We start from the raw sequence: 27,942 nt of genomic DNA on the forward strand, positions 1-27,942 counted from the left end.
TTGGTGTGATAAACGGGCCATAAATTTGGCTACAATATCTGTAAACATATTTTTGAAAAAGGTGTTATGTTTCGTTGAGTCGGTTTCGAGGACAAGGTTTTCACCCAAGAGTCGCACTTTTTTTTGTTGGGCCCGAAGTATTAGCCCAAGATTATAAATAGGCTGGGTTTTGATTTTGGGTTAGTTGTAGATGGACTGGGGCAGAGTTGGACAGGCCCAAATCTGTCCATTCTAAGCTCCGTACCCGGGGGAGGAGAAGAAGGTCATTGGGCAGAGAGGGACAGAGGGTCATTTGGCTTTGAAGGAAGTGTGCCAGGAAACAATGGAGTGCGCCGGGAAAGGGAGGGGAACTCGGTGTTTGGGCGCACCCAGAAGACGCTGTAGCCGCTGCGGAGCCGTTGCTTATTGTTCTGCCTCTCACCAGGTTCCCCATATATACGTTCTTTTTACTGACACTTCATGTGATTTCTGAGTTCAATTGTTCTGCAAAAAATTCAATTTTAAATATCATGTTGCATAGTAGCACCCAAGTTTCTTAAATTTGGTAGCGTTAACTGTTATTGTTTGGTGCATAACCACAACTGGTTCTGTATCAGTTCGGCAAAATTGGCTCCAAATTATCAGTCAGAAAAAGAATCCTATTATAAGTCATGCTCATTGGCCATAATGGCCAGAATAGTTTAGTGACACTATTTTTCAGCTTATACCTGCAACAATACAGTATGACTCTTTAGACGAAAAAAATTAACAGTTGACGAGTGAGAAAATGCGCCACGCTGGGTGCTTGTAGGATGCTAGGACTTGTGAAAAATGCAGTTTCTTGCTGATTAGTGCCTCGAGCCGGTCTTCTTGTCAACAGATACAGACCAAGACTAAAGCTACAAGTCGTTTCATACATTCAGTCCTTTGCATTTTTATTGTCGTATGCCTTAACAATTCATTTATTCTTTTTGTACATGTTTATTAGCTGGCATAGTGTGAGAGGTTTAGGTTGTTAGTTTGTTAAAAGGGTTCTCTGTATATATGCTCGAGAGCACAGACCTGTATAGCATGAATTTTGACAGTAAATGGAAACGGAACTTTTCTTCCATTGATCTGCTCTTTACCTTTTCTTTGTTCAAATTACCACTGTTTCACATCCTTACATGTTATCAGTGAGCTAGGGAGAGCACTTTCAATGGCAACTTCTAGCTCCGATTCTTCTCAAGTTCACTCAAACTCAAAATCAAACACATCATCTCCATACCTTAATCTTAGTGATCCGACGAACCCATACCGCCTCGACCATGGCGATAACCCAGCCCTAACCCTTGTTGCTGACCTCCTTACTACAGACAATTACGCCACATGGTCTCGCTCAATGCGTCGTGCTCTTCGCGCGAAAAACAAACTCGGTTTTATCACCGGATCACTTCTCAAACCATCCCAACCAACAGACCCTTTACTTGAGCTTTGGGAGCGCTGTAACGACATGGTCGTTTCTTGGCTCCAAAACTCCATCAGTCCTTCTCTCCAGCCCAACGTTCTCTTTGTTGATGATGCTCGAGAAATCTGGCTGGATCTTCAAGAATGATTTTTCCAACAAAATGGTCCCCGTATTTACCAACTCAAGAAGGCTCTGGCTGCTCTGCTTCAAGACCACGATCTGGTAAGTATTTACTATGGCAAATTAAAAGCTCTCTGGGATGAACTCTCTGTATACGATCCCATTCCCCTTGCAATTGTGGTACTATGAAAACCTTGCTGGATAGATATCAAAGAGATTGTGTGTTGCAATTTTTAATGAGTCTCAACGACTCTTATTCTCCCATCCGAGACCAGATCATGCTTATGGATCCGATTCCCCCTGTCCCCAAAGTATTTTCTCTCGTCCAACAGCAGGAACGACACCATCAAATGACCTCCCACACCCCATCCCCGAAACCATGGCTATGGCAGTCAAAAAACCTTCCAAATTTATCTCTAATCCTTCAAAAAAGACCATCCATATTGTAGCCACTGTAAAATCACTGGTCACACCTTCGAGACCTGTTTCAAGGCTGGCAATGCTGAGCCTCCCGTTTGCTCACATTGCAACTTGACTGGCCACACCATTGAGAAATGTTACAAACTCAATGGATATCCACCTGGCCACAAATATCATACCAAGCAGCAACAGAACTCTGGTTTCCTTGCAAATCAGACCTCTCTTCCATTTGCCAATGACTCTGAAGACAACAGTGATGACAAATTTGGTTTGACTAAGCAACAATATCAGCAACTAATGGCGTTGATCCAACCTCAGGATTCTCCAATTGCGGCTTCTGCCATTCACTCCAGGAATCCACCTCAATCCTCTCTTCATACAACATCATGTTCCAAAATGTCTGGTACATTCATTTCTTTGTCAACACACACACACAAATTCGTAAATACATTTTCCATCAAGTGGATACTAGACACAGGTGCTACAGATCACATGGTCTGTAGCACCAACTTTTTTACCTCCATCACATCCACGGTTAATTATTTTGTGAAATTGCCTAATGGCAATTCCGCTCCTGTTACACACATTGGAACAATTCAGTTAACGACCTCTATCGTTTTACATGATGTTCTCTGTGTGCCATCTTTTTCCTTCAACCTTATTTCGGCAAACAAACTAACGTCTACTCTCAATTGTTGTTTGCTTTTCTTTTCCACTTACTGTTTTATTCAGGACCTGCACTCATGGATAACGATTGGGAAGGATGAGCTCAAGCATGGCTTGTACCACCTCATTTGCAAAGAAGTTCTCCCCTCAACTTTGTCTACTTTCCTCTCAACAAACTCATACAGCAAAAACAACAATTTCAATCGTTTTACTTCCATTGCAAACTCTGTTTCTAATACTCACCTATGGCATTGTCGCCTGGGCCATTTATCATTTCCTCGATTACAGTTAATTTCACATTCTCTTGTACACAAGCAAATTTCATCTATTAATGAAAAATCTTGCACAATTTGCCCCTTAGCTAAACTTCATTGTTTACCTTTTCCTGATAGTTCACACTCTTCATCAAGAATCTTTGAGCTAATTCATTTTGACTTATGGGGCCCTTGTTCCACAATTGCCCATGATGGCTCAAAGTATTTTTTAACTATTGTGGATGACTTTTCATGAACTACATGGCTTTATTTGCTTGCTGCCAAAACTGAAACAAGAAAATGCATTGAAGCCTTTTACAATCTTGTTGAGACACAATTTCAAGTGAAAATTAAAATTCTGAGAAGTGATAATGGTGCTGAATTTAACATGCAAGAATTTTTCAATAAAAAATGAATTATTCATCACAAAAGTTGTGTGGCAACCCCTCAACAAAATGACATTGTTGAGAGGAAGCACCAGCACTTATTAAATGTGGCTCGTGCCCTTCTTTTTCAAGCTGGTCTTCCTCTAACTTACTGGACTGAATCCATCCTTACAGCCACATACATCATTAATAGGCTTCCCTCATCCATTCTAAACAATAAAACCCTATATGAGCTTCTTTTCAATAAGAAATCCGAATATGCTCATATGAGAATTTTTGGTTCCCTATGTTTTGCTGTCACACTTATCCAAAATAGAAAAAAGTTGGACCCTAGAGGTCGTGCATGTGCATTCCTTGGTTATCCTTTTGGTACCAAGGGCTACAAACTTTTGGATCTCAAAACTAGCACCATCTTCATTTCAAGAGATGTTACTTTTCATGAATTTACTTATCCTTTTCAAACACCTCTCTTACCTCCTTCCACAAACTTACCTACACTCATTTTTTCTCCTCCCTTAGCACTTTTCTCAGATTTTCCAACTTCCAACCCTTCTACTCCCATAATTTCTTCTCCTTCACACCATACTCTTCCCATTGTCTTTGCTGATTGCCTTACTCCCTCCTCTCTCTCCCCCCTTCTCCACCAATTAGGGGTGGCAATATGTGACACGACCCGTTAACCCAACACGAACATAACACAATAAAAGCGGGTTAGAGTTTACTCTTAACGGGTTTGGGTAAAAACGGGTTGACCCGTTAAGACACGATAGCTTAACGGGTTGATAACGGGTCAACCCGTTATAACCCATTATGATCCGTTAAAAAAGTTAAAGTTACAATTATACTCTTATACCTAAAAAATAAAATTGTTGGAATTTTAATTTCGATATTTTTATTGTTTGGATTGTAATTTGGACTTGTAGTTAGTTTTATATTTTTTATAGATATTGTGATTTTAATATTTATATAAAATTATGCTAAACTTAACTAGATAAAATGGGTTAATTTTGGGTCTGTTTCAATCCATTTACATAAACGGGTCAAAACGGGTTGACACGAGACGACCCGTTATGTTAATGGGTCGTGTTAGGGTTTGAGATTTTGACACAATACGCTTCACAGGTCGGGTTAGGGTTGACCTATATAGTATAATATACATGTCTTGACACGACACGAACACGACTCGTTAACATGATTTAACACCCCTACCACCAATCAATCCATTATTTCTTTGCCTGCTGCCCCTGCACTTCGTAGATCCACCAGACATAGAATTGCTCCTCAATATCTGAAGGATTTTCACTGCAAACAAGTCAGGCTTGCCTCACCTTAGCAATCAGATTCCAAAGCAGGTCCTTTATTAAATGGTAAGTCTTTTTCTCTCTCTGATTGCTTATCTTACAAGCACTTTAATCCTTCTTTTCAAGCTTTTTCATCATCCATTTCCATTCAAAATGAGCCAACTTCATATGAATAAACAATTAAAGATCCTGAGTGGTGCAAAGCTATGGATGCTGAAATTGAAGCTTTGGAAAATAATCATACTTGGACCATCACTGATTTGCCTAAAGGGAAAGAAGCAATTGGTTGTAAGTATGTCTATCACATTAAATTCAAGTCTGATGGTACTGTAAAAAGACTTAAAGCTAGACTTGTAGCTAAAGGCTACACTCAACAAGAAGGCATAGATTACACTGAAACTTTCTCACCCGTTGCAAAGCTTGTAACTGTTAGATGCCTTCTTAGTGTTGCTGCCATCAAAGGATGGTATTTACATCAATTTGATGTAAATAATGCATTCCTTAATTGTAATTTACATGAAGAAATTTACATGAAGAAACCCCCGGGATACACTAAGGGTAAACCAAATCAGGTTTGCAAATTACTTAAAAGCCTTTATGGCCTCAAGCTAGCCTCACGGCAATGGAACTCTAAACTCACTTCATCCCTCATTGCCTTCGGTTTTATTCAGTCAAGGTCTGACTACAGCTTATTTACCAAGCATGAAGGGGACAGTTTTATTGCTTTGCTGATTTATGTTGATGATTTTCTTGTTGCTAGCAATTCCAATGATTCCATTGCTTCTCTAAGAACTTTTTTGAATAACAAATTCAAGATTAAAGACCTTGGTTGTCTCCGTTATTTCTTGGGGTTGGAAATTGCTAGATCTTCAAAGGGTATACATATTTCTCAAAGGAAATATGCCTTAGACATTTTGGCAGATTCGGGTATGCTTGGATGCAAGCCCCTTAGACTCCTTATGGATCAACATTTCAAAATCAGCAAGTCTGAAGGCACGCCACTTCTTGATCCTAATATATTTCTAAGGTTAATTGGTAGATTGTCCTACCTCACAATAACCCGTCCTGACATTTGTTTTGCTGTTCAATTATTAAGTCAATTCATGGATCAGCTCTCTTCCTCACACCTGGCAGCAGCTTACCGTATTTTAAGATACATTAAAACTGCACCTGCTCAAGGCCTTTTGCTCCCATCCTCATCTCAGCTTCAACTTACAGCTTATTGTGACTCGGATTGGGCTTCTTGCCCGGATTCCCGTCGATCTACAATAGGATATTGTGTTTTCTTAGGACAATCGCTTATTTCTTGGAAAACTAAGAAGCAAACGGTTGTCTCAAGATCATCAGCTGAAGCCGAATATCGCTCCATGGTTGCCACCTCTTCAGAACTCACTTGGCTTCGATATCTTCTCCATGATCTTGGTATTTCTCATCCACAAGTTGCCATTCTCTACTGTGACAACTAGGCAGCTCTTCACATTGCTGCAAATCCGGTATTTCATGAGAGAACCAAGCATATCGAACTTGATTGTCACTTGATACGTGATAAAAGTCAAGAAGGAAGTCTAACTACAGCTCATGTTTCATCTCAAGCACAACTGGCCGATACATTCACCAAAGCTTTACCCTATTATCTTCTTCAAGCACACTTGTCCAAGATGGGAATAGTAAATTACTATTCTCCATCTTGCGGGGGAGTGTCAACAGATACAGACCAAGACTAAAGCTACAAGTCGTTCGATACATTAAGTCCTTTGCATTTTTATTGTCGTATGCCTTAACAATTCATTTATTCTTTTTGTACATGTTTATTAGCTGGCATAGTGTGAGAGGTTTAGGTTGTTAGTTTGTTAAAAGGGTTCTCTGTATATATGCTCGAGAGCACAGACTTGCATAGCATGAATTTTGACAGTAAATGGAAACGGAACTTTTCTTCCATTGATCTGCTCTTCACCTTTTCTTTGTTCAAATTACCACTGTTTCACTGTTTCACATCCTTACACTTCTACCTCTAGAAAAGGTATTGTGGCCTTCAGAAGTCATTCTTCATCCTAGTTTGTTTTTAGTGCAACCTTGTGCTTTTGATGCTTTGAACCGCCTGTGTAATTTCCGTACGGGTTTGGAATGTTAGACAGCTGGTCGAGACAATTTTGCTCAATATTGTGTGGTTTTTACCTAGATCTAGTCATTACCATGTTTTCTTTTGTGGGACGAAATTTCTACCACTTCAATATCTAGATTACATGACGCAACCAATAATGTTGAAAGCCTGTAAGGAAATGAACTATTTTACATATGAGAAAATATTTACATCAGACTACTGTTGGCTGCAGCCGCATCACACTTAACGTGGTGGGTTAAAAAAAAAAAAGAAAAAAAAAGAAAAAGAGATGCCACGTAAGGTGTGTGGAGAGTGTAGGCTGATGTATAGTCGGCCTCTTTACATATTACCCATATCTTCCCGCTGCCCATGAGTCTATATTGATTGTATGGGGATGAAAAGTAACTTCAGTATCAATGAAACCGCTAAGGTAATTTACTGGACTTAAACCTTTGGAGGTAGTGATTACTTGTAATGGCTAGATATGACTGCGCTAGACTGCCCACAAGTTGCTGTTAAGAATTAACGTTACACTTATGGGATCCTTTATCGTTTCTCTCCACCACTGTTCAAAGTTGCTTGGGTTGCTATGCAGTATTTTCTCCTACAAAACTTTCATATGGTTTTCATGTCTTTTTTTTAATACTCAAATTTTAAACAATATTTGTTGCTTGGCTTAAAGCTGTTATCTGTCTTATACCTTCAGATTTTGCACTGGAGTGATCATAAGGAAGAGTGCAAAAGATTAGAACAACAAATGAAAGGTGTAGATATCTTGAACGACTTTCCTTTCACATTTTCTCAAGAAGCTACACTTCAGGTAATTATCTCGGGTTATATTTTATGTTCTGTTGACTTTATTGATTTACCACTTCTGGTCAAATCTGCTAGGTCCTTGAAAAGGAGACTAGGTGTTTATTCTTGAGCAAAAGGGGCATCCATCAAATGGGAATGTGGTTGCATGAATGCTCTTGTGGGGCGTCAGTTACTTCCTCTAATTGCTCTAGGTTATTTATCTTGTTTTTTACTTATCTATTTGAATGGTACATAAATATTTAACAATGTTGTGCGGTGGTGCACGTTCTCTTCATTGTAGTCAACTATATTTTCCCCCTTATTGGCAGGTCAAATGATGGTTGGCATCTTCCCCGAATCTTGTGTCCTTGTACTGGTATCAAATTTTGCTTCTGGCACTTTTTTTGGACTAAAAGTTTGTGTTTTTTAATTCACAATATAAACACGCAGAGCCTGTTTCTCCAATATCAAAGCAGTTAAGTGGTTGGAAGGACTACCATGAGTGGAGGTGCATTCCACTTCATTCACCTGCTGCTTTGCTTCTTCACTGGGTATGATACCTTAAGTTTCTGTCTTTAGCTGAGTTCTGTCTCACTTATGACTGTTCTTTAAAACTTTTCGTAGATCAGTCTACTCAAGTTCTTACATGGGAAAATGGAAGCTTGTATGAGGAATCAACACCTAAGTGTTTCCCTACGTATTAAGAAAATCTCTTTTTTTGGAATCACTAATTTGTTTGGATATGTAGGGTTCCTAGGATTCTTTTGGAATATGTTTGCAAAATCTGTGGTTTGGCCTGTTATATACTTATATTTCAATTCAAAGTCTTGTGTTTTATGGTTTGGCTGCTAATTTCTCCAAAACATTGAATTCAAACCCAGCCCCTTTTGATTTACGAATCCATACACAATCTTTACTAATTGCTAATTCTTGGATATTGAAATACTTACCAAAAGTATAAAGACGTTTTTTATTCCAGCCACTTACAATTTATCATGCCATTCAATTGGCTGGTTTGGGAAGCGCGAACCATGAAATCAGGGAGAAACTCTACATACACTATCTCGGTACGTTGTCTTCAATTATCCACCCTGAGCTCAGTACAATCTAATGTTTGATGTCTTTCTTTTGAACTATTCTTTAACTATTACGATTTTTTTACTATAGTATGACATGAACTTTTGTTGCCGCATTTTCTGCTGGCACAAAATCAAGTATGGAATGTACTTGAGTTGGGGTGAAAAATAATTGTACAGATGTAATATAAAATGTATGATGTTAATCCTGTATAAAGCTTATGATCTATGAAATGCGGATGACATCCCTATATTTGATGTGCCTATTTGGTAATGACTAGTTAGTCAATCATCTATAGTATTATCATTGTTTTTTACTGAAGTTTTTGTTATTGATAGGGCCTGAGAAAGAGCTTCTTCAACTTGCTGTCTTCTCAGAGTTGCATGCACTTTTTCCTGGTGTGCATGTGCATATAGAGCTTATTGGACCTGCAATTCCATTAAATAGGTCAGCTGTCCAGTTCAGAATGGATGTGCAACATGTGTTACTTTTTATAGGAACTTCAGCCCATGGGGACAAATTTAGCTAGCAGTTAAAATGTTCCTTTCTTTGCGAACTTTGGGATATTTCAAACGTTAATGCTAACCGTCAATTATCTTTTATGACACTGTGATGAATAGGGATGGTGAGAGGATTGATCTTTACAATCGTGCTCATTGCCTTGAGACAGATTGCAGCTGCAAATCTTCAAGTGAGAGTATGAGCATGGATGTAAAGACTAGTCGGACTTCAAAAGTGACATTGCAGCTTCGAAGTGGGCTTTACCATGATCGATATAGGGATATAGCAGAGGTTTCTTTCTTTATTTTTTAAAAATCTTTTGTGCTTAAGTTGTTTGTCCAAAACCTGCCAACTAGGCTTTTTCCCTGCTTAGTTTGTGGTAATTCATGACTTCTGTTGTGTAAACAGGATTTCTCTCCTCATTTGGTGATTGCACCAAATGCTGGCATTGCTGCTTATTCAAGTTGGTTGCCTACAATTGTACGTCTTTAATACTCCACACATCTCACATTGTATACGTGTGTATTTGCTAGCTAAACTACCTAGACGCTGTTATATCTGGAAACTAATAACTGAATGAGCGATGCGTTTTTTCACTCAATTCTTATGGATGCTTGGATGAGCATTTCAGGAGCTAATTAAGGAGACAAAGGTCCGAGCAATTTTTTCCGATTACTGTGAAGAAGCTTGTCATCTTGGAGCTTGTTGCATAAGCACTATAACTGGCCATCCTCTCACATTTCCTGTGTGTTCACGTTGCTCTATTGTTTCCGTCTTTTCTCTCCCTTCCCCTCTCAAAAGCTACTGTTTATTGAATTGTCACTGCTTAATTTGACTAGATTCCAAATTATGCCTCTGCCTTGTAGATACAATTAAATCCATTCAGGCAGCCGATGGTGGTCGCAAACAGTGCTCTGTTTCTTCCTTGCTACAGTAATTGCTTCCTCTTTGGGATTTGAAATGGTTTTGGATGTCAGTTTGAGGACTGTTCGTTAGCTTGTTCTGATGGAGTTCTTGAAGTCTCGACTCAAACAATCGTTCCATTGAGTTATCGACGCTTAAAAAGACATGTTTACTGATGTAGCAGTACGGAAGTTTTCAGATGTTCCTGTGTTCAAGATATTACCATGTGCGGGGCGTGAATTTGGTGATCAAGATCAAGAATCTTGATGCAACCACCGTAAGCATATGTAGATTGAAAGGTCTCACCAAAACAGAAAGGAAGACCTGAAGTTTTCCAACACTCAACATAGGCTGGCTAGGCCATGCGGGTTGAGAGAGAGGACATTCTGGTCAAGCCTTGCACCCTGCAGTGCAGTTGGAAGAGAGACCGAGCTCACCATGATTGACTCGGCACTAATTTACAAGTACCAACAATAAAGTCTTTCACAAGAGAGACAATATAAAGAGAACCCTACCTTTTTGGGCATATTAATTAAAACCCCATACTTCCCTCATATACCGAATAAATAATCTCCGTTTCAATTGAAATTTGCTGGTATTCATTCGTGAAAAAATCTCAAGTATTTTGATTTGTTTTTTTTAAAAATAGAAAATATTTTAGCCACAAACAGAATACACAAAAGTAATTATATAAACTGAAATAATTTGATGTAGTTTGTCAGATTGTGAAGTTACTTTTCTTGTAAAGTAGATTTAATAGATTAGATGAAAGTATGTTATTTTATAAAATTATTTTTATATAATTCCTTTGTGAAAGCCTTTTAAAAATGTTTAAATTGACTAATGAAATGATCAAAATATTTTATATTTTGCAACGGGAGAGATGGTATATGCTTCAAAAGAAGAGAATCTTGGCCAAAGCCCTCTTAAAATTTCATGAATTATGTGTCCATAAATGCCTTCTGCTTTTCAATGCTGTCCCGGAGTCCTTGTTTTTCTTTGTTAACCCCTAATTTCTTTGAATAGCAAAAGCTAATAATAAAAAAAATACAGAAATTTTATAAAAATAAATTTATAAATTAATATGACTAGATATAATATGTTAAATTATAAAATTATTTTTATTATAAAATAAATCTAACGTATTATATAAAATTATAAAATTATTTTTTTTATAAAATAGATTTAACAAAAAATATAAAATTATATTAATTTGTGAATTTATTTTTATAAATTTTTTTAAAATTTGATAGCAATCCTAAAGAAAATCCGAAAAAAATGCATTATTCTCCTTGACGTGGAAATAGAACAAATAAACCACGGAATTACAAATAATTAGTGTAGGACTCCGCCACGTACTGGTAGAAAATCCCGAAATCCTTCCACTTTCTTCACCGTTTCAGAATTCCCAATTTCCAAATCCTCAAACCGCAGGGTTTTCTCCACCACAGTTGTAGAGACGGAGCCCACAAGAGTTCCATGTCTCTCTTCTCCCCATCCGTACGGCTCTCGTTGATACTCTGCCTTTTGGGACTTCTATTCGGTTCCCATTTTGGGCACGCTCTGAAGCTGCCGTTTCGGGTCAAGGACGTGCTTCCCGCCCTGCCCGTCAGATATCGTGGCCGGTGCTTAACAACTTCCACAGCGCCGTCGATTTGTTGCCATCCTTCGTCGGGTCGGCCAGTCCGTACAATGGGACGATTGACTGGAAAGGATCGTGCTTTGATGGGAACGAGGCTCGCCTTGAGTTCACCGAAGGCGATCGGGACGAGCAGTTGGGAGGCGGTGTTCTCTATCTCAAGGTTAGACTTATACGCAATCATGATCGTTATTTTGTTGACGGTTATTTAAAATGCTGTATTGTTAAATTTGGTTTAATTGAATTTAGAATGGTTGAGGTTGGGCATTTGTTTTTTGCTTTTTTGCAATCGAAACTTGAATTGGATACCAAGTTTGAGATAGCTTTTTAAATTTGAATTTTTTGGACCAGTTTGGACATCGAACATCATCTGCAGTGACGTTTTCTTTGGAAGGTTTTTATATTTGTTTATTTTCTGAGATTTTCCCTTTTTGTCTCCTTAGCTAGATATAATTTAAATGAATGGCGTAGCCTCGCGAAGTTGGAACGCTTGCAGTACTTTACACTTTCATGTTATTTAGGGTTGGAAATAATGAATATTCCGAAATTTCAGCCTTATGGTTAATAATGGAGCGAGATTCACTGGAATTCACGGGTGGATTTCGGATAGATAAAGAAAGACCAACATAGGTAGTAATGAATATTTTTTTTTATCGATACAAGAATCTTATTGATGAATAAGATGGGCATAGCCCAAGTACAGGGAACATATACAAGAGCAACACCTAGGCATGATTAACAGCTGTTACAAGAAAGTCGTGAATATTCAACCCATCAAAATCTATTACAATTGACCAATGAAGTAAAGTGTTAAAAAATGTAAGTTGGCTCATCCATTGACTACTAATAAATGATCATTAAATAACACAAGACACTTTTTTTTTTGTAAGTAAAAAAAAAAAAAAATCCACCTAGAATTCGGGTATGAATTTATATCCATAATGGATCTTACCTTGCAGTAGCTAGTATTTCAATCTTACTACTGAATGAATCCTTTATGTGGCCGATTGTAAGCTTGTATTATCTTTATCTTGTTCTTGATTTGTGGAGCGAGCTTACTCTTTCCCACTTCTATGTTCTGATTTTCAAACTGTTCCATCGGCCCATGTAAAACCGTCTACTTTGATGTGCCTCCTCTGTTGGGGGAGTGTCCGTAAACTTGATTTTATACTTAAAAATAGATTTCTACAGTTTGTAGCATAATTTACAACTTAACTGGCGGTGCTGCCCAATAGATCCAGTTAGTATTAAAATGTTATAAAGATCCATGTTTATGTGATTGTATCCATGCCAATTTTCTTTTGGGAAATACGCATCGGAAGTAAGGGAAAAATGCTTGGTAGATTTGTTAAATCATCCAACGTCTCAAATATTCTCTTTTGCTCTTGATATTTTGGTAAAGTTTCCTGGTTTGACTTTCTCCACTTTACAGACATCTGCAGCGCACAGCTGGACCTGCATGGATCTGTATGTTTTTGCAACACCCTACAGGATTACATGGGATTACTACTTCTCTGCCAGAGAACATACATTGAAATTTGATTCATGGGAAGAGCATGCAGAGTTGGAATATGTATGCTTGTGTTCTCTGTATGTTTAGATCTTATGCCTGTAAACTTTGTTGCTTAAAGATGATATTCTTGCTAAATCCTGATCAGGTTAAGCAGCACGGGATTTCTGTATTTCTCATGCCATCAGGAATGCTAGGGACCCTGCTTTCTTTAGTGGATGTCTTGCCTTTGTTTTCAAACACTGCATGGGGTCAGAATGCCAACATAGCATTTCTGAAGAACCACATGAGTGCATCATTTGAAAAACGTCCTCAGCCTTGGCGAGCAACTATAAATCCTGATGATGTTCATTCTGGTGACTTCTTAGCCGTATCAAAGATCCGCGGTCGGTGGGGTGGATTTGAGACATTAGAAAAATGGGTAACTGGTGCATTTGCTGGTCATACAGCAGTTTGTTTGAAGGATGAAATGGGTAATCTTTGGGTTGGTGAATCTGGACACGAGAATGAAGAGGTATGAAATAAATGACTAATGCAAATACAAGAACAGATTCCCATAACTTAAATTAGTAAAATTTGATAAAATAATATATGGCTTGATCTCTTCATTTTAGCATGGGTACATGCTTGTAGACAGTATTTACTTTGCCGTGTTAGGTTGATATGGCTCTAATTTTGTTATCCTTTCCTTAAATTGCATTTTTGGGATCATTTGAATGGATTTGAATTACGATATGATTTTGAGGGCATTCTACTTTCCATTTTTCGTTTTTTTTTTCTAAGTGGCCCCCAGATTGAAAAGTCTTTAAACCATACCTATTCTGACATTGCAGGGTGAAGAGATTATAGTGGTAATTCCATGGGATGAATGGTGGGAGTTAGCACTAAAGGATAGTTCTAATCCACAAATAGCCTTGCTTCCATTGCATCCAGAGTTGCGTGCAAAATTCAACTCCACTGCTGCGTGGGAGTATGCTCGGAGCATGGCAGGCAAGCCATATGGTTATCACAACATGATATTTAGTTGGATTGACACAGTATCTGACAACTATCCTCCACCTCTTGATGCTCACTTGGTATGCATCTTCACTAATTTTAAAATAAATGTGCTTTATCGAACTTGCTTTTTCATGGAGGTTACTGAATGAACTAAAGCTGTTGCTACATATCCTTGCTAAGCATATCACTGGAGTTTTCATTAACTTATGGCATATTGATTTTATATGATGGTGATGCACATGGTTCACCACTGCTTTGGCATTGTGATTTAACTTACTGCTGTGGTGTTTGGGTATTGCAGTCAGTTCACATAGATGCAGCAGCACATTGTTATTCACAAGTAGTTTTAAATTGGCTAGTTCTGTTTGCAGGTCATTTCTGTCATGTCTATGTGGACTAGAATGCAGCCAGCATATGCTGCAAATATGTGGAATGAAGCTCTAAACAAGCGACTAGGGACTGAGGTAGTTGCATTCCTTTGATGCTAATCTTTTTCTACTGTTTATGGGGATTTATTTTACACTTATGGATTCTAAAGCATGTTGTTTCGCACCAATTTCAAACAAAAATCTCAGTTGACCTGGTGTATGATGGACCATAGAAATTTCAAATAATGTATTTTATGAGAAAAAAAATGCTTAGATGCTGATGAGTGTCTTTCTTTAGACCTGTTTGTTGACGGTTTAACATATTTGTTATGAGTCTGAGTTCTATCTCCGCATTATGAGACATTTCAATTGCCATCTATTTGCTGTTTTTTGAAGATCATCTTTATGTTCAATGGAAGCTGGTGTTTTGGTACCGTACCTGTGGAATATATGTCCGCAATAGGCTATATGAATGGTATTAATATCGATAACGATCAAGGATGGATAATGAACAGTGCCAATAGGAAATTTGTTATAACACATGTCGATCAATGAATCTCATCAAAGAGTGTGCCTTGCGAATTCTTTTTTTGGTTTCACTGTTGACTAGCTTCCTTCCACCAGAAATGAAATGGTGAAATACAATTTTCCATATTGAAAAATTATCCCTTGTACTTTACTTTTTTTAAGATCTTGTTCCGGAGGTTTTGAGTTTTCGTGGTCTTGGTTTTGTGTAGGTAATATATTTTGAGTAGCACAAAATTTGATGGTGGGGCCATTTTTCAACCAGATGATGATGATACAGAGGATAGAAATTTCAAGCAGTTTCTGTCTGTTTGATTCTGATAATGATGGGCCAGAACTATTCTTGGCTTTGTGCTAGTCTTAGCATAAAGTTCTAATTTTCATTGGCATATTTTACCTTTAGCTGCTTTTGCTATAGTCATGTCTCATTTTAGCTGTTTTTATTTTCAGGATTTGGACTTGTATGAAATTCTAGCTGAAACCGAAAAGCGTGGAATAGCATTTGATCAATTGCTTACCATTCCAGAACAAGATGAGTGGGTGTATAGTGATGGGAAGTCGACAACCTGTGTTGCATTTATCCTTGCAATGTATAAAGAGGCTGGAATTTTTGGACCTTTTTCTAGCTCTATTCAAGTAACTGAGTTCACTGTAAGTCATAATCCCCCTTGCCCCCCCTCTCTGGGACTCATATTCCTTGTTTTTTTTTTTATTCTCATTAGGGTCACTGTATGTAACAATTATGACAAATGACATGGGTTTTATCAATTGTTGCAGATTCGTGATGCATATATGCTCAAGATTTTTGAGGATAACCAAACACGACTGCCAAGTTGGTGTAACAATGAGGGTGGACGGCTCCCATTCTGCCAGGTTCTTGGTGAGTATTGGATGGAATTGCCTCAGTATAACACGCTAGAGCCATATGCCAACATGAATGAGAACTGCCCTCCTTACCTCCTATTTACGATAGGCCCATTCGATGTTAATTCGAAATTTAACTTGCATGCGAAGGCATCTCTCTCGTTGAATCTGTCTTTTTAGCCACACGGTATATAATGTGTTATTGTTGTTCCTCAAACCTGCCTCTATCCTGCTTTTATATACCTACCTGTACGACATTTTCATGTAGCTTCACATGTCTGTGGTAATAATATCCTTGGTCACTGATATGCACTTTTAGTTTCAGCATGAGACACAATATTTGTAGATATCTCTTATCAAACTGAAGACATTTTTATGTAGTGAGATCGTTTGCAGTGATTGTGGATGAATTGCATTAAACTTGTTGCATGCAGTAACAAAACATTTCACTTTTCTATGGAATGCAACTCTGAGAATCATATATATATGTTTACTAAACAAAATTATTGTAACTTCTTAAATTACAACTGGCTCTTGTTTATCGTTCATAACCGGAGAAGAGATGAGACTTGGGCTTGTTTGGAATATGGGATGGTTTCATCTCATCCCATCCATCTAATCTCAACTCATTTTCTTTATATTATTCAAACACAAATATTTTTCAATTTTAAATCTTTAACTTTTTTATCTAATCATTAAAACTTTTTCAAACTTTAAAAAAAAAAAAAGAAAAAAGAAATTTAAATTCTAAAATAAAAATAAAAAATTCTATTCTAACAATATTTTAATTTTATCATATTTTTATTCAACTTTTTCTCTCATTTTCTAAAATTCTATAAAATATCATATATAAAATTTTTTCACTACTATTCACAAATCATTTTATTATTATTTCCAGATTTCTTATCTTATCTCATTCACCAAGCATTTCCTTAGGCCTGTTTTGGATAGTAAAGTTCTTATAAATCATCTCATCTCAATATCCAAATACAAATAGTTTTTAATTTTAAATTTAATTTTTTCATCTAATCATTATAATTTTTTCAAATTTTCAAGCAAAATATAAAAAATAATTCGACTTTTTCAAATATTAAAATAAAAATGATCTAAAAAATTATATTATAACAATATATAATATTTTTATTCAATTTTTCTTTCCAAAACTCTATAAAACATATTCAAATATTTTACTATTATTTATAAATTATTTCACTATTATCCGTAAATCATCTAATCTCATATCGCTATCTATTTATTATTTTGCTTTTTAACTAAAGTGGACGAGACTATACATTTTATTGATAACCCCCCTCTTATAGCAGAAAATTTACTGGAAAACCCTAGCACCCAATTTGAATCCTGCTCTATTTAAATGTAACCTGAAATGCGAATGATAAATAAGCAACGTCAGGGTATTGTCGCCCACAGATTTTTCCTGTCGATGTAGAAAACTGATTTGCACATTTTTGTTCTTCATGATTATTCAGAGGGTTGGTCATATAATTTGGTCGACCTCGTCTCACCTCTCCTATCTTTTTTTCCCTCTCACCAAACCGAAGGAATAAAAAAAAGTGCATGTATAAGTGAATATCTAAATTTGTAAATAATTATTTATTCATGAAGAATAAATGTAGTCTTATAGTAAATGATGTATTTAAGGTACTGGATTTAAACAAATAAAGTAAGAAACATGCAATGTATTTTGAAATAAATTGTTTTATTGAAGTATATATATTAAGTACGTAAATCGCATAAATTTTCACTACTAATGTACCTAATTAGTTTGTATATTGAAATAAATTAAAAATAACTATCGAAAAGTTAAGTAGTACTAGTGATCGGTGTAATTATAAGCAAATAAAAATCAGTTTATTGCTTAAGCTGATCATATGGCATAAGAAAAATGCTTTAATAATAAAAAATCACATAAAATTTAAAAATAAATTTATAAATTGACGTGACTTGATGTGATACATTATTTTTATTATAAAATAATATTATATGCATCTATATTAATTTATGAATTTATTCTTAGGAGATATTTCGTACGTGGAGCAGTTCTCATTATATAATTCATATATCACGTTGGTTTTAGGAATATAACGAGTTGAAGATAGATAGAAGTCAATGGACTTAATTAGGATATTTTTCAACCACTAATTATAAACAATCCATTACAATATTGCCATTTTTTTTATTCCATGCACATAAATTCTATCTACTTCTTTGTGCAATATATCCAAATTAAGGGAACAGAGACCACTCTTTTGAATCACTCGTTTTCTTAACCACCGAAATTGAAGAAGTGCTAAAACCGGAAATGAGCATAAAAGTTTGTTGTTTTATATTAACAAATAATATATCTTGAATTTATTAGGATATGATGCTTCCTGGCTGGCTACGTACGTACGTACGTACCTACCTTTAATTATATATTTAAGGGGAAATTAACAAGGCAAATTAATAGAACAAAGAAAAACACAAGAAAAGGGTTTTGAATGAGTCTAGATATATATCTTTTATGTACGGCCTGTCTTTAAGCCTCTTGTATTCGGATCTAAGGCAACCTAATTGAATATGGAATGGAATATAGGATTGAATGCGATAGAAGAAAATATATAGAAGTGTTATAGCTTCAAAGAGATTTTATAAACTTAAATTTACAAGTTTATATAGTTATGATTTTATATGATACCGCGTTAGATTTATTTTTTAATAAAAATAACTTCACAAGATACGCACGCACGATTTTATAAATCTATTTTTATGAGATTTGTTTTGGAAAAGCATTTCTCATACATCAAATGCCGCCTGCTTCGACCGTACGTGCAGCTAACTGTTTGAGCTTTAGATCCATAATTAAATTCCATGCATGCAAGCCTCTTTCCGTCTCAGAATATTATTACTCAAATGTGGGAAGGAAATGTAAATTATAATTTCAAAAATGTTGTGGGTTAGCACCAGTATTAATATTACCTACTACGGTGCCGTTTAGAATGGCCATGTACGTTAACGTACCGACGTACATATACGACCGCGAAACCGTCCATGCATGCTTCCCATCGAACTTTTCAATGTACACAACGCAATATAAATATGCATGTATGTCCTTCTCTTGATCATGAAAACCTCAAGAAGAACACTTCAACGCCAACCTCTGACTTTAGCTAGCTCTTAATAAGCATGACTTCTCTTATGTAATCTATCCTCCATTCATTGATCTCTGACTTCCTTTACCCTAATTCAATTCAAGCAATGGCATTAATAATATGCTTGTTCACCATTGCAATCTCGCTCCTGCTCTCGTCGACTCCGGTCTCTGCTCATTTCTTCCCCAATATCACATCGATACCGCCGTTGTTAAATGCCACAAACGGCCCGTGGGACTCCTTCCGAAACTTCTCCGGCTTCCACGCAGGCGATAAATCCGACGGCTTGTCCAAGCTTAAGCACTACTTGCAACACTTCGGTTACATCACCAACTCCACGTCCAATTACACTGATGACTACTTCGACGATGCTCTCAAAGCCGCCATCGAGACCTACCAGAAAAACTTCAACCTCAATGTCACGGGCGAGCTCGACCCACAGACCGTCCAGCAGATCGTGCGGTCGAGATGCGGCGTCCCTGATATCGTCAATGGCTCCACGACCATGAACTCCGGGAAAATGACGTCATCGTCTAACGGCACACACTTCCACACCGTCTCTCACTACAGCTTTTTCCCTGGCACGCCGCGATGGCCCAACAGCAAGCGGAACCTGACCTACGCGTTCCTGCCTGAAAATCAGCTCTCAAACGACGTCAAGACCGTGTTCTCTCGCGCCTTCAACCGGTGGTCTATGGTGACGGCACTAACATTCACGCAGACGGAGTCGTTCAACGACGCCGACATCCAGATAGCGTTCTTTGTGGGTGACCACGGGGACGGAGAGCCATTTGACGGTTTACTTGGGACACTGGCCCACGCGTTCTCGCCAACGAACGGACGGCTCCACCTAGACGGCGACGAGAGCTGGGTGGTCTCGGGTGACAGCACCACCTCCTCGTCGACGTCGGCAGTCGACCTCGAGTCGGTGGCCGTGCACGAGATTGGGCATATTCTGGGGCTGGGCCACTCCTCAGTGGAGAACTCGATCATGTACCCGACGATTTCGTCTCGGACGAGGAAGGTGGAACTTGCCAATGATGATATATTGGGAATTCAGGAGCTGTACGGAGCCAATCCCGCTTACAACGGTTCATCTACCACTCCGGCAGCTCAGAACGAGGGAGGAACCGATTATGGTGCAGCACAGAAATTGGGTTCTCCATTGGACCTGAAGTTCGCCGTCGGCATAGGATTATTATTGTTGCTTTTGTAGCCTTTTATTTCCAGGATGATTTTGTTTATTTATTTTATTTTTTGTTATATATATACATGAGTTATACATTTTTATTTTATTTTTTTTATATACAGAAATTGGGTTCGCAATCAGTATCATGACCACACACATTATACTCGAATCATGTGTTGAAAAGAATCTTCAAGTACTCTCATATTGCAAATTTTGATGGCTGTCAAAGATGCTCCAAGAGCATTCGCAGCATGATGCACTATAACACTGTTTGTTTTTTTTAAATTTGAGACTCATTTTACAATTTTGGTTAAAATCCCTCCTACATCTGAATTTTTATTTTAAAGAAAAGGTTTAGGAAATAAACAGTAATTCTCCAAATATAGGGAATCACTATTCATCCTCTAAATCATCTTTTATCAATATTTTATTTTAATAAATAAAATAAGTTCTTCTTCCAATCATCTACACTTTCTTTCATACTCAAATTTATTATATTTTTAAATAATAATTTTAAAAATAATTTAAATAATTACTAAATATAAAAAAATTAATTTTAAAAATATTAATTATCATACCCGCAAAAAAATAATTTAAATTTTTGTTTAAAATATTCACTATTAACACAGAAGAAAAAATATTGAGTAGTTAAGCTTGTAAATGGAAGTAAGAGAAAAAAGTAATAAAGAAAACATAGAGAAATATTATTTTAATAGAATACAGAAATGATTGGGAATGAAATGTAGGAGGTTTTTGAAGAATGAGTAAAATTTAGGAGAAAATTTTAGAGAATGTGACTTTTAGCTAAATTATGGGAAATTTTATGGGGAATGAGATGTGAATGCTCTAAGGGTAATCTTTTTGGGACTAAGATCATTGGACCTAATTGGCTGATTTTATTTATTGTTGTGAACACACACATAATTTTTTAATATATATATTTTTATATTATTAGTTTTTTTATAATTTTAAATAATATATAGCCTATAAATAAGAACTTTTATAGTTCTGATTTTTATATTTTGAACTTTAGTTTTATTTTATTGAAATAAAAGATGGAGAAGGCAACTATACGATTTTTTTTTTTTATATTTTTGTTATTGCAGGTATTTACTTGGATTTTATTCTCATTAATTAAAAAGCACTTGAATTTGGGTTCTTGTTAATTATATTAGTTTTAGACATCGCTATTTAAGTCATTTATGAGATTAATAAATTCTTTCTTTCAATAAGTATTAAGTTCAATTAGTATACACATATGCGCGCGCGCGCACACATACATATATATATATATATATAACTGGTTTTGTTTTGACATCTGGACTTCAAAACCATACAAAACCTACATGCATATGTACAGTAGCTTGAATACTAAATCATAAAATAATTATTAACAGATTTTCTTTTTAAGATATTATTTTATGATTGTCTGTCCATTTCTGACTTCTTCCCAAAATGAGAGAAGGGCTTCCTCGTGTATCAAGAATTAGTCAAGTATTTAGACAAGTTAGCAGAGCATCAATACATCGACATGATGCATGATACATTGATACTTAATATATATATATATAGTGATCAACATGATGATGACTAATTTGACGTAATAGGTATTTTTTTTTCTCTCTAAACGGGAGTCAAATTTTCAGATTCGAAGTATATGATATATCGAATGTACAACAATTTGCACCTTTAAGACTAATTGTTGTTGCTTATTTTATTTTGTTAAGAATATAATAGGACCACGTCCACGAGCCCTGTTGAAATGATCAAAGTTGACTATCAGTTTATCATCTTGTATTTTTGTTGCCATTGTAACCAAACTATATACATTGGTATTATCAAAACAAGTATCATATAGTCACATGCTCTATATAAATAATATATTGTATAGTTGGATAAAGAAGATTTCTCATGTGATATTTTGAGTCATGTAATCATGTGATCACTCCAAGAAATTACATGTAACTGTGATTTCTTAATCATGATCTATTGCATTTTTTAATAGATAAATTTGCAAAAGAATCATCATCAGTCGATAATGATTCTAGTGTCGATGATGGTGCTTCAACTTTTATCCATGGTAGTAAATACTATGCATAATATAAATAAGCGAAAAAAAGATAAATAGAGGGACACAAATGTACGTGGTTTCGCGTAAAAGTCTAAGTCCACGAGTTGTGTGGGGGTGAAATCTACTATTATTACCTCTCGTATCTCTCAATACAATAGAAGAATTTAGAATTTCTAGAGGTTAAAGATGATGTATCCGTTGGGAGAAGATCTTTTGGAGTCACTGTGTGTGGTGGAGTTTGTGCATAAAGAAGTCATTGAGAGTTCGTAGATTTGTAGGGATATCCTCCTTTTATAGATGTCTATTTTCTTCTTTGGAGTAGTACTTGTGTCATACTTGCCTTATATATGTTGCTTTCACCTTTTTATATTTGAGTCAACCATTTTTGGCTTATCTCTTCCTTTCCTTATCTTTTGGCTTTATCTATTCTCTTAGTATTAGTGATATGTTTTCAATGGGTTGGACCAATCAACTTCATCCCTAACAACATTAATATAAAATAAAAATAGAAGAAGAGATGGTGGGGCTAATAGGGCTTGTTTGGTTCCTTGACTGCACTCGGTTCAACTAAGTTCGGTTCATATTTAGATCTTTTCTAATATCCAAACACTTAACTCTCAAATTACTAAACTCACATCAACTTAAAATCTCTTTACACATAGGACCCACAACTTTTTTTAACTCAACTTCTATTTACTTGTAGGACCCACAACCTTTTTCAACTTTCTATAAATATATCTAAATTCATCTTAATATCCAAACATATCTAAACTCATCTTAAGTGGATCCCACAGAACTCATTCCACCATCTTAACTCACTATTATTTATGAGTTTTGCTATATACAAGCAAGTTTGAGTACCAATCTACTTACTAATGTTGTTGCCTTCATATTCTAAATTCAAATTAGTACTATTTTCAATAAAATTTACTTTCTGACCAATCATATTGAATGGGTGCACGTATTAGTGCGCAGAATCGCTTACAATTAGATTTTTTCATTATTTATAGAGAGCTCAACTCAGCTCAGCATCAACCTAAAACTAACTATAGGAGACATTGCGTACAAGGACTTGTTCTTTGGCTGATCGACCTAAAGTGAAGACTACAAAAGAAGTCAATTTACACTGTCTAACAAGTGGATTATAGCTAGCGCTACAATCTGGATAAAGTTAACCTAGTCGTCGAATACTTAGAATTAATTAAGACAATAATTTAGATTGTTGATTAAACATTAAAGCCATTTACAGTAGCATCGATCGATAGTTGGGCATACACACCAATAGATTGAAGTAAGTTTGAGAGATATGAGGTTAAGAAGTCTATAATAATATCATGTGTGAGAATGTTTAGAGACGCTACACTACAACAGATCAAATGACCTTTTGCAACGAATATTTCGCGAATATGTAACAACATTTTAGACTTGTGCATAGCCTACTTAGTGAGTGATCAAAGGTCTAGTTAGTTTAATGATGTCACACATGAAATTTTGGCGTGGTAGGAAAGTGATCATGGAGCATATTTCAACCTATGGAATAGGAAAATAAAAACTGAGAAAATTGGCTAGAAATCCCTATATTATATATGCTTCTCATGTAAGACTCTCATCATGTAGAAAATTCATGTACGTAGTCTTTAAATTTTAAAAATATGCAAAATTTTTTTTTAAAAAATACATATACACTTAATTACCTTACAATTTTAATTTACGCAATTCTTCAATATTTTATAATTATATTGTGATTTTAATGGATTTAAATTAAAGATTAATAATATTCTATTAAAGAGCTGGGTCGAAGCTGTATCTATATTATTTTTTTCCAACCATATTTGATGAAAGAGAAATGATACTTGCAGTCACGAGTGTGCAAGTGCTGTGCAATCACTTAAAAAAAAAAGTAAATAAATATGAAATCCATATAAAAATAATAATTTTTTAATAATAAACCTCACTCTTTTTTAAAGTAACTGTATGATAATTGTATACTTTATAATTATATGTAGTATTATCCTTGATGAAAGTACTAGAACTGAGAACTTAAAGAAGGATATAGGGCTTCCTAGGACCTAGTCTCATGTTATATATAGGACCTAGTCTCATGTTATATATTAAGATATTGTCTAATGCGTTTAATTATTAGCTTCTTGTATTCGGTCGGACTGGAGGCAGCATATTGAGGCCTTTTATAAATTGATCAATGGAATATACCTACGACTGAATAACATATATAGAAAGATACCGAGAAAAAAAAACATACATAGAAAGAAAATACATTAAAAAAATGCCACATGCTTCGACTGGCCTATTTCCATATCCAGTTCTTCTACAGCTACACGGGACGGGTACGCGTGGGGGAATCGGCTGACGTGGTATTACGCCATGTCAGCCGATTTATTATTAAAAAAAAAAAAAAACGAAAAACACAAAATGCAGGAATCCTTTTCTCCTTCAAAAATCAAAATCGGCAACAGAAGAGAAACCATGCTAACCCAGAATAGAATGAAATCTCTTGAGAACCGAAAGCCACCGATTCCAGCGAAATCTCGTCGGTCTTTGGCGTCGTTGGCGAATCCCGTGTAGGCGTCGTTGGCGAATCCCCTGTAGGCGTCATTGTCGGTGGCAACTGCATCTTGGCGTCGTTGTGGGTAGGCACTGAGCTGAATCCCGTGTTGGCGTCGGTGTGGGTAGCGACTGCGTCTTAGCGTCGTTGTGGGTAGGCACTGAGCTGAATCCTGTGTTGGCGTCGGTGTGGGTAGCGACTCAACTGAGTCTTGGCGTCATTGTGGGTAGCGACTCAACTAAGTCTTGGCGTCGTTGTGGGTAGCCACTGAGCCGAATCCCTTGTTGGCGTCATTGTGGGTAGCTGTCGTTGGGGGTGGCTGTCGTTGGCATCGTTGAATATCGGTTTCCTGAGGCTCCATTGTATGTGCTTGAGCTTGAATGAGTTTATCATTTCTCTGTTTTGAGCATCTAAGCCTAACTAGAATTGATCTTCATATGAATGAAAAATGTATATAGTTTGATGTAATTTATGTACTCGAATGGAGTACTCAAATGGAGTACTTCCATCATCATTCAACAGCTCCATATTTTTAATTTTCATTTATGTCAGTATGTAATACACAGCCAGATATGTAATTTTTTTCGTTCATTATGTTTTGAATTTGGTCGTATTTAGTCCTGGGCAGATAATGTTTTCATTTTTGGTCGATTGGTTGTTTCTCTTTTTCTGTTTGCTTTGGAATTCAAATCTGTGAAAGTGATTTCATTTTATGCCAGATGCAGTGATGTTGCATGAGATGAATGCATGCTAGATGAATGCAGTGATGTTGTAACATTGATAAACTAAACTTGTATACTTAATACGCATAACCTGTTGAATGCTTGGTGCGGCCTTAATGACTCAATTTGACATGATATCCCCAAACCTTGGAGTAGTAGCTATTTAGATTCACTATTTGTGACTATTTTACTCATGGACAGTGATGATGAATTATCTATTTAAGAGTGACTATTTGTTTCAGGTCCTGGAAAGTTATCTTTTCTTTATTGAAAAATGAGAAGAAGTGATAAGGACATACCATCAACTTGTCCAAACTTCACAAATTACATATATGGTTACTATGGACCAATTCCTGCGGGGTCACCTGCTTTTTTGCCATATCCAGATAGCTACCAATATCCAAGCAATATTCAAATGGTGATGCAACTGTGTTCATGTATTTCTTTTTTTAAAGTTGTTTTTTTTTTTCCTTTTGTTAAAGTGTAATGTTTTGTTCTTTTTGTAGAATATTGGTTACTTGTCTCCTCTCATTACTACAAGCTCCGCTACGAGCAGAAGAGTTGCTGTAGAGGAAACACCCGAGTGTAGGGAAACTGATATTCCATGTACCTCCTCTAGAGTTGAAGATAGAGACGAAGATAAACCAGATTCACGAGATACAGAAGATGGTACTATCGGGACATCTCAGTTAGAGGATGAAGTTGGTGCTGATACAATTGAGGAGCCAAAGTCAGGGATAGAGTTTAATTCTTTTGAAGAAGTAATGAGTTATTATAAGTAGTATGCAAAGAAATGTGGGTTTGGAGTGATGACAAGAAGGACTGAGAAGGGAGAGGATGGCAATGTTAGATATGCCACCCTTGGTTGTGCCCATGGTGGGAAGGCCCGTAATAAGACGTTGAATGTCGCTAGACTACAACCGACAGGAAAGACAGAATGTAAGGCAAAGATTAATGCCTTAAAAGTTGACGGAAAGTTGAGGTTGACAACAATTCATAATATTCATAACCACGGCCTCAGTCCAACTAAATCGCGCTTCTTCCGATGTAATAGAGAAGTGAGTGACTCCGTAAAAAGAATTCTAGATACAAACGATTTGGCTGGCATCCGGATGAATAAGAGCTTCGGATCTCTTGTCGTTGGGGCAGGTGGATTTGAGAACCTCCCGTTTTTGAAAAAAGATTGTCGAAATTACATCGACAAGGCAAGACATCTGTGACTTGGGAAAGGTGGCGCTGGAGCGCTTTAAGAATATTTTTTAAGGATACAGTACAAAAATCCTGGGTTCTTTACATTGATGGATTTAGATGATGATGGGAGGTTAAAGAATGTCTTTTGGGCAGACCCCCGTATTAGGGCAGCATATCAGTATTTTTGTGATGTGGTCACATTTGACACCACAAATTTGACGAATAGATATGGAATGCCCTTTGCACCATCTGTTGGGTGCAGGATTGATATCCAATGAGGATACGGAGACGTTTGTCTGGTTATTCCGGACCTGGTTGAAGTGTATGGATGGTATAGCTCTGAGAGCTATTATTACAGATCAGGACAGAGCAATGAAGAATGCGATTACCATTGTATTTCCAGAAAGTCGACATCTATTTTGTTTGTGGCATATACTGAAAAAAGTCCTTAAAAAGCTTAGCTCACATGTTTCGTACAAAAATGGGATGAAAACTGCATTGATGAAATCTGTGTATGACACCCAAAGTGTTGAAGAGTTTGAAGAGAGTTGGGATTAGCTAATCACCACGTACAACTTGCAGGAGAATGCCTGGCTGCAAAGTTTATATGCCGAGCGTCAACATTGGGTACCGGCATTCTTGAAAGACGTATTTTGGGCTGGAATGAGTACAACACAGCGGAGTGAGAGCATTAATGCCTTTTTCGATGGTTATGTTCATACTAAGACAAACTTGAAAGAGTTTGTCGACCAGTTTGATAACGCGTTGAAAAAGAAAATTAAGAATGAAATTGCAGCGGCCTTCCACTCATTTAGTGTCACTATTCCATGTATATCAAGATCTCCAATTGAAAAAAAAATTCCAATATCTGTACACGAATGCTAAATTCAGGGAAGTTCAACAGCAAATTACTGGCATTATTAATATGGATCCGAAGTTACTTAAGAGTGACGGTGTTGTAAAGACGTATCGCAAAGAGGATGAAATTTGTGTTAAAGAGTTTACTAAGAGGGTTACATACTATGTGGACTTTAGTGAGGACGATACAGTCGTAAAATGTTCATGTGGGTTATTTCAGATACGAGGGATATTGTGTAGTCACATTTTGGTAGTATTCAAATGTAACGAGATTAAATTTGTGCCAGAAAGATACATTTTAGAGAGATGGAGGAAGGACATCAAAAGGAGATACACGTTAATAC

General features: G+C 36.5%; 3 protein-coding genes across 3 annotated transcripts; all 3 read left to right on the top strand.

Moving 5' to 3' along the window:
- The first annotated feature begins 250 nt into the window (after positions 1–250).
- On the top strand, positions 251–10,223 carry LOC121254785 (zinc finger MYND domain-containing protein 15). The gene is made up of 11 exons (XM_041154934.1): positions 251–424; positions 7,381–7,494; positions 7,566–7,681; positions 7,799–7,845; positions 7,920–8,020; positions 8,449–8,536; positions 8,885–8,993; positions 9,167–9,338; positions 9,456–9,527; positions 9,679–9,792; positions 9,914–10,223. The coding sequence occupies exons 1-11, from the start codon at positions 323–325 to the stop codon at positions 10,004–10,006; spliced, it is 1,128 nt and encodes a 375-aa protein (XP_041010868.1). The 5' UTR covers positions 251–322; the 3' UTR covers positions 10,007–10,223.
- Positions 10,224–11,244: 1,021 nt separating this feature from the next.
- Positions 11,245–16,239, top strand: LOC121254784. The gene is given in 9 exon segments (XM_041154933.1): positions 11,245–11,556; positions 11,559–11,752; positions 13,022–13,162; positions 13,248–13,613; positions 13,933–14,175; positions 14,470–14,562; positions 15,442–15,642; positions 15,769–15,940; positions 15,943–16,239. Coding segments are annotated over 9 exon segments (1,575 nt in total). The 5' UTR covers positions 11,245–11,429; the 3' UTR covers positions 15,981–16,239.
- Positions 16,240–18,902: 2,663 nt separating this feature from the next.
- LOC121255056 (metalloendoproteinase 2-MMP-like) lies at positions 18,903–20,220 on the top strand. The gene has a single exon (XM_041155350.1). It carries the CDS (start codon positions 19,111–19,113, stop codon positions 20,218–20,220), a length of 1,110 nt encoding a protein of 369 aa, XP_041011284.1. The 5' UTR covers positions 18,903–19,110.
- The last annotated feature ends 7,722 nt before the right edge of the window (positions 20,221–27,942 follow it).

Source organism: Juglans microcarpa x Juglans regia, chromosome 3D (genome assembly GCF_004785595.1).
Source record: "Juglans microcarpa x Juglans regia isolate MS1-56 chromosome 3D, Jm3101_v1.0, whole genome shotgun sequence".
In the NCBI taxonomy this organism is placed as follows: domain Eukaryota; kingdom Viridiplantae; phylum Streptophyta; class Magnoliopsida; order Fagales; family Juglandaceae; genus Juglans; species Juglans microcarpa x Juglans regia.

Bases quoted from the DNA above. Each gene is read 5' to 3' on its own strand.
- LOC121255056 (XM_041155350.1), top strand. From the start codon at position 19,111: ATGGCATTAATAATATGCTTGTTCACCATTGCAATCTCGCTCCTGCTC.
- LOC121254785 (XM_041154934.1), top strand. From the start codon at position 323: ATGGAGTGCGCCGGGAAAGGGAGGGGAACTCGGTGTTTGGGCGCACCC. The intron at 7,682-7,798 runs GTTATTTATCTT...CCTTATTGGCAG, and splicing joins ACTTCCTCTAATTGCTCTAG to GTCAAATGATGGTTGGCATC. The intron at 7,846-7,919 runs GTATCAAATTTT...ATAAACACGCAG, and splicing joins AATCTTGTGTCCTTGTACTG to AGCCTGTTTCTCCAATATCA.